This window comes from Vicugna pacos, chromosome 22 (assembly GCF_048564905.1).
Source record: "Vicugna pacos chromosome 22, VicPac4, whole genome shotgun sequence".
Classification (NCBI taxonomy): Eukaryota; Metazoa; Chordata; class Mammalia; order Artiodactyla; family Camelidae; genus Vicugna; species Vicugna pacos.
Genome location: NC_133008.1, coordinates 24,024,400 through 24,042,302, shown reverse-complemented (window position 1 = coordinate 24,042,302; position 17,903 = coordinate 24,024,400). Strand labels below are relative to the sequence as shown.

Here is a 17,903-nt window from a genome sequence, read left to right as displayed (position 1 = left end):
TATACCCACAAATTGTGCATTATGTATTCATGCTGCTGGTCCATGCTGTTTTTGGTTTTCTTACTTCTAGTGAAAATTTCCAAGTAAAATGTTTTGGAGCATATAAAATAAAAAAAATATACCCCCCCACCAAATTAACAATAAATAAATAAATAAATAAATAAAATAATACTATCATGATTATCAGTGACTAGTCCTGGATGAGCAACTTCCCAGCTGAGGAATCTCGGGTCAGCGACCCAGCCTCCCTGACCAGGGCCTGCTTTCCCATCTGAGGGATGGAGACCCATGTCCCCGCCTTGTGGAACAGAGGTTACAAGATTGTCCAGGAGCTGTGGGGCTGGAACTTCAGGGCAGAGGGGAGAGGGAGGAAGACTGTTGACCCCTCAGCAGGGGCAGATCAGGAAGCCTGTAGGGGATTTCCGTCAGTGGGAGGTGGTATTACTAATTCTGAAGCCCTACTGGGTGCAGGCTCTGCGCTGAATGTCTAGTGGGGTTGGGGGGATGGTGAAGGACTACAGAGAACGGAGAAAGTAGGGAGTATTTGGGAGAGTGGGGATGAGAGAGGATTAAATTTATGATGTGGGGGCAGAAGGGTAGGTCAGGAAATGCTTGGGCAAAAACCTGGAAAGGAGGGAGGGAACTCTGAGTTTATCTGGGATAAGAGTGCTCCGGGCAGAGGCAACAGCCTGTGCAAAGGCCCTGAGGTCAGACCATGCCTGGGGTTTTCCATAAGGAAAACTGTAGCTAAGTGACTGAGGGGAGAGTGGGAGGAAGTGAGGGCAAGGAGGTGACAGGGCAGAGCAGGCAGGGTCTTGTGGGCTGAGGGAGGACGTGGGGGTTTACCCTGAATGAGGTGGGAGCCATGGAGGGTTCTTGAGCAGAGGAGGGATGTGACTCCAGCATTCCCGGGCACCCTGGGCCACTGGGAGGGGGAAAAGTTTGTGCAGGGTAGGAGCTAGAGCATGAAGGCAGGAGATAATGGGGCTAGACCAGGATGGGGGCCGATAAAGAGGAGAAGTGGAAGGATTCTGGGTCTATTTGAAGGCAAAGCCATAGAACTTGCTGACAGGTCAGATTATGGTGGGTGGAGTGGGAGTGGGGTGCCTTCCTCAAACCCTCTCTCCTACATAACTGGTTCCTTCCTTACCCTGCTCTGTGAGGCCAGTACGAAGGCATTATAATCCCATTCACCAGAAAGGAAATCTGAGTCCCAGAGAGGTTAGGCCTACCCCAAGGGCCCAAGACACATCCGCAGGAGGAAAAGGCGTGACTGCAACCTTCAGCCAGCAGCTCCCCCAGGCTAGAACCCCCACCCCCAGCTTTTCCAAGCACTAGCTGTCAGACCTGGGACCTGAAGTGATCTCCAGCCCTGCGGTTTCCAGTTTTCTGGTAGAAAGGCCACAAATCCAGCAGGGACAGGGTTGGAGGAGGTCATAGGTCAGTGGTAGAGTGCCTGCTTGGCATGCACGGGGTCCTGGGTTCAATCCCTTGTACCTCCATCAAAATAAATTAAACCTAATTTCTTCCTCCCAAAAATAATGAATAAGTTTTAAAAATAAAATAAATTAAAAAAAAATCCATCCGGGACCTGGTCTGGCCCCCTCCCTTCCCAGTCTCCACCCATGTCCACTCCCCTCCCACAGACCCCTCAGGTACCCTGGCAGGACCCCTTCCCACACCCTGTCCAGGTCACAGCCACAGCAAGGACAGGAAGAGGTTAATTTTAGGAGTGGGGTTGCTCCACCATCCCCAGGATAATGCTTCCCTGCCTTTGGCCATTGGTGACCTTTTTTTCCATGACTACAAGCCTCTCCTTTTGAACTATTGTATTCTTAATATTTTATTTAATTTTCTACCCTGTTGCATCCTTGAATCCATTGACTTTAAACAAGGGAACTTTATGCTGGTGTCATCATTGGAAACCTCTCCTCCTTGCCCCCCACCAATAGTCCATAAACTTAAAAAGAAAAAATAACACAAAGAACATAAAAGCATGGATTCCAGCTGGATAAACCTCAGGGCCACTAAAGTGATAAAGACACATTAGCACCTAATAGAGACATTGGCTCTCCAGGACCTTGGGCTCATTGCAGGGACCCGGGGACTGAGCTGCCTGCCTGCGGATCTCTGCTCAGCCACTTGTTAGCTGTGCCTCAGCGTCCCCTCCTGTAAAATGGGAATCCTAGCAGCACTTGCCTCTAAGGAATTGCGAGATGGAAATGAGTTAAAAATAGAGAAAGAAATAGTTCAAGAGCCAAGCCTGGATCAGATTAAGTGCTTTAGAAATAATGTTAAAAAAATTATTAGATGGCTCCAGAGACAAGCCAGTCATAGGACTTATTTGAAAAGGAAACAATTCCCTTATCATGTGATTCTCTGTTGATTAACGCAGTGCCCAGGAACCCCCCAACTGTAAGTTTCCCATCAAGCGAAACCCTGGCCCTAAAAGGCCAGCTGCCGGAGGATGGTGCCCCGGAGCCCTGCAGTTTTTCTCTTTGGTGTCTGCTGGACATCCACAAAGGGCCCCTCCATGCTCCCCCAGCTCCTATTTGGACTCTGGCCTCTCTGTGCCTCGGTTTCCCCATTTGGAAAAACAGAAGAGGAAGGTCCTGTTAGAGGCTGGCCCTGGAGCACAGCCAGCCAAGGCAGTGAGCATGGGGTGATCCCACCCACCTACCCCCCGAGGCAGGCGCCTGGAGGAGAGCTGTTTCTGACGTGGCACCTCCCTAGCCCTCAAAATGCCTCCCACCCAGACAAGCCAAGCAGGTTCTGGGCTAGACTCAGCCCTTCCCCCTGGGATAGGCCAGCCCATGTCCACAGGGACCAGAGAGTTGATCAGACGTTCCAAGGGCAGGTTGTACCGCAACACCACGTGTGAGTGTGTGTGTGTGTGTTTCTGTGTGCAGGGCCCCTGGGTCTGTGTTTTTATTGCATTTTCCTGTTGGCTTCCAGCTGCCCCGCCAGTTCCGGGGAGGGCCCTGGGCCACCGGCTGCTCCTCCCCCCCCCTTTATAAAGGTCTGGCGGCCTCGGAAAAGCCCGCCCAGCTGCCCAGCCTGGGGACACAGAGCAGCCCTGCCCCATCTTCTGCATCCCGCGTTGGCTGCTCAGACCATGGGAGGCCCCCACCGCAGTGGTGCCTTTCCGTCCTTTCTCTTCTTTCATGGTGAGAATTTGGGGGCCCTGCTGTGGGAGGGAGTTGGGGCAGAGGACAAGGGGACCCCTGGCAGCACTGTTCAGTGCCACAACCCCCTCTTCTCTGGTGAGAAATGCCAAGTGCAGCTGGCGGCTCTGGGGCCGGTCTCAGAGAAAGCCACATGGTCAGGCGAGCACTGAGGGCACATGGGGAGAGGGGCTGGCACCCCCATGCCGTGGCACGATCCCCCAGGGTGCTCTAAGAGCCTGTTCCCCCTCCCAGAGAAATCTGAGTTCTCTGCTGGATCCACTTGGGAGGTGTAGGGGAACTGAGGTTTGGGGAAGGAGAGGGACAAAAGTTTGTGCTGGGACCTGGCAGACAGCTGCTCTTGACATAGGGCATTTGGGGGAGGGGTGCTAGGCAGCTGGAGGGTGGGGGGCTGGGACCTCTCCCCTATGGGCGTACTCCCATGTCCCCCCCACCATCTCAGTAGCAGGGGCAGCCCCAGAGACCCACAGTCTTGCTCCCTCAGACCCAGCTGGAACTCAGCTGTGGGTGGAAAGGATTTGCCGGCTCCAGGTTTGAACTTGACTTCTACTGTAACTTCCCCAGGGCCTCCCTGCCTGCCCCACCCAGGGTGGCTCCAACGGTTATCAGGGCAGCTCGTTGCCTGAGCAACCAAGAAACAAAGAGAATGTAGAAATGGCATTTGAGGTACCAACCAGAGCTTCCTGGGGCCTCAGGGACAGGGTTCCCCGTGCCTGCCAGGGTGGCAGGCGTGAGCTCAATGGCCTCCCAGGACTCTCAGAAGCAAGAAACAGGAGTCTGCGTGGGACACACCTGATGGGGGACAGTGTGTCACTGGAGCCAAATCTCAGGGCCCCTGAGTCTCACTTTCCACATCTGTAAAATGGAGTTCGTATAGAAATTATTCCTGGTTCTCAGGAGGAATTAAGTAAACAATATTTATTATTATTATTATTATTTTATTATTATTATTATTATTATTATTATTATTATACTACTACTACTACTACTACTACTGTTATTTCACTGGCAAGTCTGGGGGATGCAGTGGGGGGTCCTTAGCAGGAGGAGCAAGGAGAAAATGACTGCCCCACCCCCACCCCAGAAATCTTACTGCTCAGGGCTCCGCAGGGGGAATGCAAACCAGATGGGGCTGGGAGTAAATGACCAGCAGCTCCTCTCCAGGCTCCTGTTTGGGTGACTTCCAAGGATCCAGCTGGAAAAAGCCTGGCCCAGGAGCCTCCGTGGTAGGGGAGAAAAACCCAGCCCACAAAAGAGCCCTCCCACTCCCCTGCAGGGTCTGGAGAACTTGACCCCTCAAGTCCATCTTCTCCAGGCGCTTCTGTTCACCAGATTCCTCCTGAGCCTTTTCTGGGTGCCAAGCCTCAGTCTGTCTATCTGTAAAATGGACACGGAGCCTGCCTCCTAAGGCAGTTGTGAGCATGAAAGTGGCTGTTGGAGACTTTGGGAGCCGGGGACGAACCAGCTCAGGTCCTATCCTGCCAGGGAATGTCATTCTGCGGTCTGTCCTGCAAAGAGGAACTGTGCCCTGGCCGAGGGGAAAACTAGCCAAGCTCTGTGGCCAGAGAGGAAGAAGAGAGAAATCCTCACCCAAGGGAGGGGAAGGCATTCTGACCTCAGTTTACCCTGGCTGGGAGGGCTTCTGGGAGGGTGCCTCTGCTTTCTGCCGGCCAGAGGGATATCATTTGGAGCTAAGGGCTGAGTGGTCAGGGGACCCTCCAGTCTGCACCCCACCCCAGAGCCCCTCAAGCCTGCTCACAATGAAAGCCCCCCAGAATTCCCCTGGGAGCTTCCTCCGGGGGCAACCAGCCATGAGTAATCCCTTCCCTTGGCCCAGGAAGTGACTCATGCCTGCCCTTCCTCCTCCTGGCCCCCATCCCTCCTCCCACTATCCTCTTTGGGGTCTTTCTGGATCATTGGGGTCTGTGCTGCCCCCTAGAATTCCCAGATGGGCAGGGACTGGATGCCTCCCCCAGGCTCTCTCCACACCTCTACCTGCTACTGAGCTGCTCTCCCTCACTCCCTTCCCCTGTTTCCACCCCCTCTTTCTAATTGTTCTAATTGTTTTTCTCTACGTCACTCTCAATCTCTGTATCTCTGTGTTTCTCTGTCCAATCTCTGCCGTTTCTGTCTCTTTGAGTTCCCTATTTCTCTGTTCATCTCTCGCTATCCCTGTATTAACTTCAGCCTGTTTCTCTCCCTCTGTCTGCCTGTCTCCTTGTCTTTCTCCCTGTTTCTCTTCTCTATTTTCTCTCCATCTCTTGTCTTCTCTCTCTCTCTGGTGAGCAATGTGGAGATCCGCATCTCTAAGGCCCCCGATAACTTGAAGAGGCCCCCCCAAAATCATGCCCTGAGGGTAGGGTGCCCCTGAGCGGCAGGAACTTCAGGGGAGGAGGACTCCGTCAATACCACCCCAGAGTGAACCCACAGCGTCTTCCTGTGCACAGAGAGCCTGAGGTGAAATGTCACCACCGGGTCCCGGGATGGCCATCGGGGCTGACAGATGTTGTGGGTGTGGTGTGCATGCACCTGGGTCCCCAAGGAAGGGTGGGGAGCCAGAGGATCTTGGCTTTGGGGGGCAGTTAGCTAAGAAAACACCTGGTTCAACACCCTCATTCTTATATAAAGACACGATGATGTGATGACAGTAAACACTTTGACACACCAGGTGATATTTGCAAGCTTAATTCACACACTGCTCTAGGAAATGGGTCCCATGGCCATCCCCATTCTACAGAAGGGAAAACTGAGACTCTGAGAGCCAGGATTTGAACTGGGGCCGCGTGGCTCCAGTCTGTTTACTGAACTGGTGCCCACCCAGCCCACAGTCAGCAGGAGCCAGAACTGCCATGATGCTTGGGCCCCCTTTCCCATTCGGTTTCTGAAACCCACCCGCAGATGACAGGTGGCAGACCCTCTGGCCGTAGGTGTCATATCCCAGGGAGATGCCATCTACTCACTCTCTCCTTGAGCAGTGGACAGACCTCAAGCCTGGGAGCGGTCAATAGCCTTTTTCTCTTGGTTTCATCACCCGTAAGACCCAATCTACCCTTCTCTGCTCCAGCGTCCCCCCTGAGCCTCCCTCTCTCTGTTCCAGTTCTGTGTGTCTTGCTGACTCTACCAGAAGCTGGATCCCAGAACTCCACGGGTGAGTCTGCTGGGAGCAACTCAGTCCACAGCCGGGGCCTGGGGAAGGGGCCCTAAACCGCCACTCACACCCCTCAGCCCAAACAAGAGAGAGGCCCCCAACACCCCTTTCTCTAGCGATGATCCTGCCCCGCTGTCCAGCCCCTGGCTCAGCCCTCATGTTCTGACCAAGGTCTCTGCCCCCGCAGCCTGTGCTCGGTGGTGCCCTCCGAACTCCTCATGTGTCGACGGTACCTCCTGTCGCTGCCTTCCGGGATTCAGTTCTTCATCTGGTTCAGAGATCTTCACCAGCCTCTTGGAGAGTTGTGATGGTACAGAGACTTGGGGGTGGTGGACGGACCTGCAGAGCTTGTGGGGTACAACGCAGTGACTGTGGGGGACATGAGTATTGGTTGGGGACCTCACCCTTTGTCCTCAGAATTGTCATCAAGGACAGAAAAAGGAGGAAGGAAAACTATGAAAGTGGAGAGATAAGAGGTGAATAAGCATGGCTCCCTGGGGAGAGAGGAACTGAGACTCCAGCAGTCTGTGCCTCAGTTTGTCCTTGCAGGACTGGGGAGGGGGATTCAGACCTTCCACCACCCCTGACTTCAGCACTTCTCACTGTGTCCAAATCCAGAGGGCCAAGAAGAGCAGATTTCACAGCTTCAGGAATGGCTTGCTCCAGGTGCAGCCCAGCCTCTGCAGTTTTGCCTGGGAGTCTAATTCTTTCCAAAACGACACTGATTAAGCATCAGATCCAATGCTGAGGAGTCACGTAGGGGATGGGGATCTCTGCCTTGAGGGAACTCATGCCTTTGGAAGGTGACCCTTTGCCCTGTTGTGTTCCAGACATCAATGAGTGTGGACCACCCTCGACAGTGTCCTGTGGACAATCGGCAGACTGCAAGAACACAGAAGGGAGCTACTACTGCACGTGCATCCCAGGATATGCGCTTGTTTCTGGGGCACCAACATTCAGGAATGAGAGTGAGAACACATGTCGAGGTAACGATGACCCTGTGTTCCACCTCTCCATCCGTGAGGTCTGGGGTCGCCCAAATGCAGAGTCATTCCTGCAGCATCTGAGAGGCGGGGCCTAGGTTACAGGTGTAGCGCCCAGGTCTGAGCTGGGACAGGTGTACCTGTGCCTGTCCCACCTGCACAGAGAGGCAGGGTGGCGTGAGCCAAGGGCCCAAATCCTGACTTCTGTGTGTGAGGCCCTGGCCAGGATACTTATTCAGAAATCACTGATAACATGCTAGGTGTGAGAATATCATTGTGATTTTATGTTTTCTTTTTAAAGAGTCCCTAAGTTTTACATATAAAAACAAAAGTAGCTTTGCCTTTTGTTAACTGTTTGATCTTGGACACGTTACTTCACCTCTCTGTGCTTCAGTTTACCTATCTGTAAAAAGGTGGTGACAATGGTGCTTACCTTATAGAATTGCTGGGAAAGTATGTAAGATCATAAAGCACAAAACAGTGGTGGCTGTTGGGTTTTACACTTATAACCGTTATGATCTAACGCATCTTCTCCAGGGTGGGCATTCCTGGGGGCTGTGCCCCAGGGAGGGTGCTCAGAGGGCAGCTGTCCTGGTCCAATCCCTCAGCAGAGACCTGAGGAGGAGTCTGGCCTCCACACATCTCCATGCTTTGCCCCCTTTCCAGGGGGAGCAGGCACGTAGGGGAAGGGGCTTCAGGCATCCAGAAGGGCAGATGAAGCCAGCAGTGGGCAGATGGGGGCCACAGCTCATCCAGAGAGGGGGTTGGAGCAGAAACCTGTAGCCTGGGAGGGGAGGAGAGTGAAGGTGGGAGGTGAGGAGGAGGGTGAGGCCAGGGTCCGGAGGACTGTGAGGAGGGTCCTCAGTCCCACCCTGCTGCAGAGAGGAGAGCCCACTACCTTGGTCCCAGCCCCTTCCCTCCTGCCCTGCAGAGGGAGGGCAGCCGAGCCCCCTGGTGGGAGGGAAGAGGGGACCTGCATCTGTGTGGAGGCACCGTTGGTACATAGGTGCCTCTGTGGGTGGATGTTGTCTTGAAATGTGGCCTGGCCAGAGCCTTCCTGTGAATTGGGAAAAGATCCCTCCTCTCCAGGTGAACACCGTGTGTTTGGGGAATGGAGAGTGAGCTGGTTTTCAACCCGACTTGCCCCTTGTGCAGTGAGCAACCTGCACAACCGCATATGATGGTCATGGATCCCACTCAGTGTGTCTGGACTAGGGATGCCACCCACCCCTGTTGTGAGCCCCTGCAGAGACGCAGATGAACAAGAGTGAGGTGGGTGACAGGGAGAGAGCAGCCATTGGTTTGGATCAAGATCAGCCACCTAAAGACCTACTTCTGTGATGGGCTCAGCTGGACTGTCTGTGCACCCCCACCTCGGCATTCCAGCCCTTATGGCACCGGAGGATGCGTCCACCCATATTCTGGCTGTGGGGTGGGGTCTGCTACGGGCTGGAGACCCCAGCTGCTCCCTCAGCTCCTTGCCCCACTTTCTCCAGGCACCTACTTAGTCTCCCGACCATCTCTGAACCTTGGCCCAAGGCTCAGAACCTTCTTCAGAGGGTCACTTCCAAATATTTGGAACATCCCTCCTGCCCACTTGGCATCTTATGTGCATAAAGCAAAAGAGAGGATAGCATTCAAGATACTGGACAAGCTCACAGCACCGTGTGTTCCAGAACTGTATCTGTCCTCTTCACCATCGTCAGTGACTGCTGGGATGAGACCTGCCCCCACGGGGGCCCTCTCAGACCCCCCCAAGCCATGGTGGACCGTGGGACCCTGAGACGATCACCCCAGGCCCCATGATGACACAAACCACTTGGGGACAGAAGATGGAGGCTAAGCCCCACTCGGCAGGGCCCACAGGTCCATGTCCTTGGTGGGAGGCCAAGGCCCAAGATGGCAGAAACGCCTGCCACCCCTCGTCCATCAGCACCTGCTCCCTGCTCCAGCTACCCAGCCCTCGCCCCCCGCCGGCCTTGCTCAGATGGGGACTCTTACTGCTTCCTGCCAGTTCAGGGGATGGATGACTTCATGGGAATCAGACAAAGGCACCTTCACAGCCCAAGGCTGCCTGGATGGACATCAGCCATACTGTCCAGCACAGCCTGGGGCCCACTGTCCATGTGGCCCTGGCCTCTCTGGCATCATCCTCATTTTCTGTGTCACTGCACAAAAGCCTCGTCCTTGAGGGGCCTGGCTCAGGGGTGGGTCTTGGCCCACCTCCATGGAGCTGGAGCCTCAGAGTTAGCGTGGATGGGAGAGCGCTGTCCTGCCAGGGTCACCAGGATTGCAAGGAGAGCTCAGCTGGGAGCATCTGCCCTGGGGGAGTCAGGACAAAGGACCACAGCATTTCCTCTGCACTCGGTTCCCAGGAAGGCCCACCCAGACCTCTGTCGGAGTCCTCAGGCTGGGACACAGGCAGCTGTGATGTTCCCCCTCCAGCTGGGAGCTGCCCAGGGAGGCTGAGGGAGCCAGAGTTGGTAGAGTTGGCAGATGAGGAGGACTTGGGCCACTTCTGGTCACATCGGGACAACAGAATGTCTGGGCCACCATGCTCACCAATAGGATGTCTGCATGTGAATTAGAAAAGGCACTTGCCCGCCGGGGAAGAGAGAGTGGGGCCTTCCAGATGCTTCCATGCCAGGAAACATGGTGGACCCCTGAACCCGGAAGGCCGTCTGCAGCCGCAGGCATCCATCACCCTCTCCTTCCCGTTGCAGACGTGGACGAATGTCAGCGGAAACCCCGAATCTGTAAAGGCCGCAGCATCTGCATCAACACCGAGGGCAGCTACACCTGCCAGTGCCCGCCCGGCTTGGAGCTCAACCCAGAGGGCCCGGAGCCATGCAAAGGTAGAGGCCCCAGGAAGACTCTGAGGCCGGACTAGAGCTGGGAAAGGAGCCGAGGCAGTTCCTGGAGCCCAAAGAGGAGGGAGAAGGAGACCCCCAGGTTCCTGCAATGCCAAGGCCCTGCCCAAGGATTCGCCTCCCTGAAAGCTCCCACTGTAGGCCATGGAGACGGCAGAGCCTTCTGAGCCTGGGGTTCCCTTGTGGAGCCCTTGTCAGCACCCCCTAGACCTCACCCCTTCCTCATCTGTCACATTTGAACAGAGGAAGCTGTCAATTCCTGTTCCTGGAAGGGGAACCTTGGTCCAGGGCCCAGGACGGGGCAGTCAAGGGTCCTTGGTCAGGAAATCCAGCCCCCTGACTCAATTTCCTTCCTGTTTTTACCGCCTGTAAACTGGGGACCCACACTCATCTTGCAGGGAGGTCACCATAAGGTGCTTGGAAGGTGAAGTTGAAGGTCACCAGGTGATGGCACATACAGTCACGATGGGGTCCTTGGTGCCAGGCAGCGAGAATCGGGTACAGTGAGAAGTGGACGGGACGCCTGACCCTCTGGCTTTGTCCTCAGATGTGAATGAATGTACTTTGGGACCAAACCCATGCCACAACTCCACCCACTGCCTCAACTTCGTGGGCAGATATGAGTGCCGCTGCCGCCCCGGCTGGAAGCCGATTCCCGGGTCCCCCAACGGCCCAAACGACACCATCTGTGAAGGTTCAGAGCCCAGATTCTACACTCCTGGGGACCAGCACTCAAAACATCCGATCACGCGTTCAGCGGCCCCACACAAACCAAGCAGAATGAACGGTGGGGGAGGCCCTGCTGTGCCAGGCGTTCTTTTGAGGCTTAATGTGAAAAGATCTGGGGGGTCCTGGGGAAGGAGCCGGGGTACCAAGGGGAAGGCTCCCGGGAAACCCAGGCAGCAGCTAATTACTAACTGGGATGAAGAAATTTCAGTAGTTTCACAACCCTGTACAGGGCTCACCTGCTGTGTGTCAGGACTCTGCACACTTTCTACAAATAACCTCAGCATTCGCCTCTCAAGGATGTGCGGCCACCAGGCCGCATCATCTCTTAGGCGGAATGGGACATTATTATGGGAAAAGGGAGGTGGGGCACAGACAGCAGAGGGGCCTCATCGGGGCTGGGACAGAGCCTGACCCCCTTCTTCGTGTTCCCAGATGTGGACGTGTGCAGCTCCGGGCAGCATCAGTGCCACAACTCCACCGTCTGCAGCAACACGGTGGGTTCATACACGTGCCACTGCCGCCGAGGCTGGTTGCCCAAAGCCGGATTCCAAGATAAGCAAGTGACGACCGTCTGTGAAGGTACCTGTCCTCACCTGACCCGAGACCCCGCCCCCAACAAACACAGATGCTCTCACACCTAATGAACCGCTGTCCTCTCCCCTGCAGAGATCTTCGCCACCTGGACCGCACCCCCTGGAATCAAGAGCCAGGTAAGGGGCCCCAGCAGGAATCAGGAGGCAAGAATCCTTCCCAGCAGCCCACCCTGCCTACCCATTTGCCTCAAGCCCCCCCACCCACACATGAGGCTCCCTGACACCTCCCCCCCAAACCTCTCCCTAGAATCTCTCTCGCTTCTTTGAAAAAGTCCAGAGTATGAGCAGAGACTTCCAGCCAGACTCGGCTCAGGAAACTATACAGGTAAGGGCAGACCCTTGGGGGAAGCCCAGGACCATGTGTGGGGTGGCAGGGAGACACTTCAGGGTCAGTGGAGAAGCCGAAGCAGGGGCCTCTGGTCAGAGAAATGCGTGTGACTGTAGGCACAATATACACACACCAAATATATACATTATATGGACACAGACATACATATACATCCCAAAACACACACACACACACACACACACGCACACCTATGCGCGCGCGCACACACACACACACACACACATACACAGTAGCTTGAGAGGCATATAATGGTAATAGGATGGAGCAGTTGAGAATTTTGCCTCTGGAGCCAGGCCACAGGGTTCAAATATATGCCATCCCACCTGCCACCACTTCCTGCTGTGTGACCTGAGGCAAGTGACTCCCTGTTTCTGGACCTCAGTCACCTCACTTCATAAATGGTGCCTACTTCATACAATTGGTGAAAACGTTTAAATAAACTAATAGAAGTTAAAGCTCAAAGAACAGTGCTTGGCACACAATATAAGCGCTCTATGTAAGTTCTAACATATGGGCATAGCCTGGTAGAATTATGTGGACCCCTGAAAAATAATCATACATTAAAAAATAAATAAAATAAATATGTGAGCCCCTTATGGCATTTGAAATTTCAGTAGCTACATTTTTTAATTAAAAAAATTTTTGTTATCATTTTTTGGTGTGAGATAATTAGGATTTTCATTTATTTATTCATTTTAATGGAGGTGGTGGGGACTGAATCCAGGACCTCGTGCATGCTAAGCACTCGCTGTACCGCTGAGCTATACCCTCCCCACTTAATCAGTGATTTTTTTAACGCTGTTTCTTGGCAGGGTCAGGGGAGGTAATTAAGTTTAATTTTTTTTTCTTATAGACATACCAGGGATTGAACTTATGCCTGCTAAGCACACAATCTACCGCTGAGCTATATTCTCTCCTCCAGTAGCTACGTTTTTAAAATGTAAAAGTAAAAGATAAATAAAAATTAAAAGGAAAAGAAAACAAGTGAAATTAATGTTGAAAATTGCATTTAACCCAGTAGATCCAAAATATTACCATTCTAGCATAGAGCCACATTTCAGTTGTCACATGTGGATCGTGGCAACTTTCCTGGGCAGTGCAGACTTAGAACAGGGCATGACATAAAGAATGTGCCTGATAAATGTTAAGCGCTGTTGAGGTTGTAACATGTGCACAGAGGCAAATCCTCAATCCTCTTGTCTTCTGGCTACTGTAGTGTCTAGAGGATTCTCCTATGCCTGTGCCCCAGGCAACCCAGGTGGTTCTCCTGTGTGTACCCCAGTTCGGGGGGGCAGGGAAGGAGAAGGGGAGATCAGGATCCTTCAGGTGGCCCCTGTGGTACAATGACCCAGCAGCTATCACTCATCACCCTCAGGACCTCATCACGTCAGTGGATGACCTGCTGAATATCCCAGGGGACCTGGGTATGGACCTGGCTGCCCGACACCGCATAGCCACCTTCCTGCTCTCAAACCTTGAAGAAGTCCTGAGGATGCTGGCCAAAACCATGAACGGCTCCTTCACCTACCATTCCCCTGGGGACACAGGTGAGGCCTCGTCCTACCCTGCCCCAGTGCTGAACCCCTTCTTCCACTTAGAGCTCCCGATCACTGTCCCTCTCCCCTCAGAGCTGTCCCTGGTGGTCCAGGAGCCGGTGAATGGAAACATCACTGTGGGCCAGAGCCATGCACGGATGCTGCTGAACTGGACCATGGCAATTGGAGCCAGGGAGTCGGGTAACGGCAAGGATCCAGAGTGGGCACCCGAGGGAGAGGGAAGGAGGAGCCAGGATGTGGCTAGGGGTGAGGTTCAGAATGTGCAGCAACTGGAAATGGACCAATCAGGAGGGACTCTGGGCATCACGGTGGACTGGCGAACCTGAATTAGATGTCTTAGGAGGAAGGACAGGGCATGGGAGGAAGAACCGAAGGTAGCCAGCATGTCTGTCCCCCAGGCCCCACTGTGGTGGGGATCCTCTCCAGTCCAAACATGCAGAAATTGCTGGCCAACGCCTCCTTTGACCTGGACTCAGAGAAGCATGCTGAGCTGGAAAAGATCCATGGATGTCCTGTCCGAGGTGCCAAGGTCAGCCTTTTCACAGCCGTCAGCTCGGTCTTTCTGAGCAACAGGAACACGGATAAACTCGACTCCAACGTCACCTTCGCCTTTTCTCACCTTGTGAGTCTTTACTGGGGGGCGAGGATCAGCCCTGCTGCTCACCCCATAGTCAAGGTCACTATGGTCCCACTGCAGCATTCATTTCCCCACCTCCACCTATTCTGTTCCTTACTTAAATGTACCCCAGGGCCTTTGCACTTGCTGTGCCCTCTGCCTGGGACATCTTTTCCCCATGTGATTCGGTCCTTTACCTGTCTCCGGTCCTTGTTCAGCTGTCACCTCTTCTAGGCCTTCCCTGATCTGCTTATTTTAATGACTATCTGTAGTCACGCCACACCTTTCCCCTTTGCCTGCTTGCCTGCCTGCTTGCTTTGCTTGCTTGCTTTTTCTTCCTTCCTTCCTTCCTTTCTTTTTCTTTCTCTTTCTTTCTTCTTTCCTTCCTTCTTCTTTCTTTTGCACTCATCACCTTCTAACACACTATCTAGTTTACTTATTTATTAGGTTTGTTATTTTCCACCTGTCTCCTCCACTACTATTAGGACTTGTGTCTTCCCTGTTCACTCCTGTGTCCCCTGGCCTGACACACACAATAGGTGCTCCATAGACAATTGTCAAATGAAAAGCAGCCCTCTTTGGTTTCAACCCAAGCCCAGGACACAAGAGTGGGTTCCAGGCTAACCTCTATGACCACCTCTACCTGCCCACAGGAAGAGACACAGCAGAAGCTTGGGCCACGCCAGGAGCTCATCTGTGCCTTCTGGAAGAATGACAACAGCGGGAGTGGGTCCTGGGCCACTTCGGGCTGCTGGAAGCTGGGCAGCGGGAACAAAAGCACCACCTGCCAGTGCAATCACCTGAGCAGCTTTGCGGTTCTCATGGCCCACTACGACGTGGAGGTGAGCAGCCCAGGGGCCACCCTCAAAAGCCCACAGGTGGCATGGTTGGTTTAGGCAAGACAAGCAGCCAGTTCTTGGTGGTGTGCTACATCCCGCCCCAGCCCTTCCCCGGGACCCCCGGACCTCCATGTGACCCAGCAGCTAAACAGAGTGACCTGGCACTACAGGCCCTGCTCCTGCCAGTGCCCCTCTGACTGCCCACCCTTAGCTAGTTGTTAAATATCGCTAGTCTCCTAAGGGAGCACAACTTTCCGTATGTGGTCTCAGAGGGATCCTCAGATAAGCTGGGCCAAGTGAATGAATGGGATGGGCCAGACAGAGCAGGAGGTTAGCAGTCCAGGAAGGGCCAAAGTGGGGTTTGATGAGCTCATAGGTGTGGCCAGGTGTAGGAGGGGCATGAGATGAGGGTCGGAGAGGTGGGCCCATCAGCGTTGGAAAAGGTTGCTGCCATTAAGGCTTCACTGGGGAGCCTCTCACAGGAGAGCAGTCTGGATGTGCAGTGGGGAGGCCCATCTGGAGGAACAGGGGATCCCTGCTGCACCCATGGGTGTTGGGGTGGCGGTATTTAGGATGAGACGCACAGCAGGCTTACTCAGATGTTGATGGTAGAGGAGGTAGCGGGAGGTGAGCCACCTGATCAGAGTCCTGCAGGTCAGGTCCCAGGTAGGTCTGGGTGGTAGGGCCCACAAGGAGGGCAGGAAGGCCTTAGGGTGCTGATTGAGCCCTACCCACCATCCTGCATCTAGGACCCGAAGCTGGCCCTGATCACCAAGGTGGGACTGGCACTGTCGTTGGTCTGCCTGCTGCTCTGTATTCTCACCTTCCTGCTGGTGCGGCCCATCCAGGGCTCACGCACCACCGTCCACCTGCACCTCTGCATCTGCCTCTTCGTGGGCTCCGCCATCTTCCTGGCGGGCATCGAGAATGAAGGAGGCGAGGTAAGGCCCCGCCCCGTGGAAGGCCCCACTCTCACCTGAGCGCTAGGCCTGCGAGGGCCAGGAGTCACCCTGCTCACCCCGGGACTCAGTCCGGTTGACCCGCCCTGGCAGCCTGTGGCCCTGCCAATGCGCAGGCTTTAGCGCCTGCGTGGCCACGCCCCGCCCAGATCTGGCCGCGGACCCGCCCACCACTGACGTCATCCACCCGTTTCCCCCCAACCCCGCAACTCTGCACCCCCCCACCACTCCCCACGCCCTGCAGGTGGGGATGCGCTGCCGCCTGGTGGCGGGACTGCTGCACTACTGCTTCCTGGCCGCCTTCTGCTGGATGAGCCTTGAGGGCGTGGAGCTCTACTTCCTAGTGGTGCGCGTTTTCCAAGGCGAAGGCCTGAAAAAGCGCTGGCTCTGCCTGATCGGCTACGGCGTGCCCCTGCTCATCGTGGCCATCTCGGCCGCCGTCAACAGCCAGGGCTACGGCCGCACCCTCTAGTGAGTGCGGGGTGATGGGGCAACACGGGAGAGCGTGGGTGCTGCTCCCCTTCAACTCCACTCTAGGCTCAGAGTGCTGATCAGATCCCTCCCTTCTCACCCAGCTGCTGGTTAGAACACGACAAAGGCTTCCTCTGGAGCTTCCTGGGACCTGTAACCTTCATCGTTTTGGTAACTTCCCCGCCCCCACCCCACATCCACCCCACTGAAAACCTGCGCACTTAGCTCCACACTGAGCCCCAATATAGAAGCTTTCTCCCTGGAGTTCCGAGGACGCTCCCTAATCCACATTCTATGCTCCCTGCCCAGTGCAATGCTGTCATCTTCGTGATTACTGTCTGGAAACTCACTCAGAAGTTTTCTGAAATCAACCCAGACATAAAGAAATTAAAGAAGGCCAGGTGAGAGCCGGCGCAGGGAGGGGGACTGGCAGGAGTGGATGTGTGAGGTAGGGGCCCCCATGCTACAATTGCTTGCCTCCCGGTAGGGTGCTGACCATCACAGCCATCGCCCAGCTCGTCGTGTTGGGCTGCACCTGGGTCTTTGGCCTGTTCCTCTTCGACCCACAGAGCTGGGTGCTGTCCTACACCTTCACCATCCTCAACTGCCTGCAGGGCCTCTTCCTCTTCGTGCTGTACTGCCTGCTCAACAAGAAGGTGGGCTGCGGGCCAGGCTGTGGGCAGGGCTGAGCCCCTAGGCCTGGGGCACCCTCCTCCCCTGACCCAGCACCCTGTGCCCCGCAGGTGAGGGAGGAATACCGGAAGTGGGCCTGCATGGTCGCCGGAAACAAGTACTCGGAGTTTACCACATCCACGTCGGGGTCTGGCTCCAGCCACAGTCAGACTAGGGTAAGGGCTGAGCCCGGGGCCAGGGTGCAGGACAGAAGGCACGGGCCTGGGCTCAGGGCTCAGTTCTCATGGGGCTCCCTCCTTTCCAGGCCCTCAGGCCATCAGAGTCAGGCATGTGAAAGCCATGTTCTGGCCAGGCCAGCAGCTCCCGTGGCCTCAGCAGCTTTTGCACACGCTGAAGAATGTCTCCTCTCCGACTGCTCTGCTCCCTCTGCCCTCTTGCCTCCTTCCTCGTGTGTACCATGGAGAGGGGGGTGACAGCTGCCATCTGCCACTGACCCCAGAAGACCTAGCAAGGGTGGACAGTTGGACCTACTGGGCCTGCTTCTGGCTGCCTCTCAGCTCCAGCCCGGCCAGGACCCAGGGTAGAGACAGAAGCTGGCCCAGGGCTGTAGCCCTTTGCCCTGGTACGCAAGGCCAGGAAAGACTGAGGGCTCCTGTGCCAGGCCTGGCTCTTTCCCCTCATCTGTCTTTGCTACAGAACGAGAGGCCAGAGTGCTGGGACTCAGCTTCCCAGTTAAGCTAAGACTGAAGTCAGAGGTGGGTGAAGGGCAGGGCCCTTCCCAGTCGCTCACCAAGGCTCACGGTACAGAGGCCTATCTGCCCCAGGGCAGAGGATCCTCACTGTTGTCAAGACTGTGGATGTTGTATAATGTTATTTCATCTGTATAAACCTTTCCACATTGACTTAAAATTAAATATCACGCTAATATCTTGCTTGCTGGCTGCAGGCTCACTGCAATGAGGTCCTTGAAAT

The 17,903-nt window shown here is 54.9% G+C and overlaps 1 protein-coding gene across 8 annotated transcripts; it reads left to right on the top strand.

Annotated features, from left to right (window-relative positions):
• The first annotated feature begins 2,893 nt into the window (after positions 1-2,893).
• Positions 2,894-17,866, top strand: ADGRE5 (adhesion G protein-coupled receptor E5). 8 transcript variants are annotated; one of them, XM_072947521.1, is made up of 20 exons: positions 2,894-3,167; positions 6,283-6,333; positions 6,521-6,643; positions 7,164-7,319; positions 10,040-10,171; positions 10,734-10,973; positions 11,348-11,494; positions 11,582-11,625; positions 11,756-11,833; positions 13,233-13,404; positions 13,486-13,599; positions 13,812-14,035; positions 14,683-14,871; positions 15,618-15,809; positions 16,072-16,298; positions 16,403-16,469; positions 16,608-16,699; positions 16,786-16,954; positions 17,042-17,146; positions 17,236-17,866. In XM_072947521.1, the coding sequence occupies exons 1-20, from the start codon at positions 3,116-3,118 to the stop codon at positions 17,263-17,265; spliced, it is 2,604 nt and encodes an 867-aa protein (XP_072803622.1). In that variant the 5' UTR covers positions 2,894-3,115; the 3' UTR covers positions 17,266-17,866. The 8 variants fall into 8 exon arrangements, with proteins under 8 accessions (XP_072803622.1, XP_072803624.1, XP_072803623.1 ...); XM_072947523.1 differs by having other exon boundaries at positions 2,896-3,167; positions 10,734-10,880; XM_072947522.1 differs by having other exon boundaries at positions 2,896-3,167; positions 13,486-13,593.
• Positions 17,867-17,903: the final 37 nt, after the last annotated feature.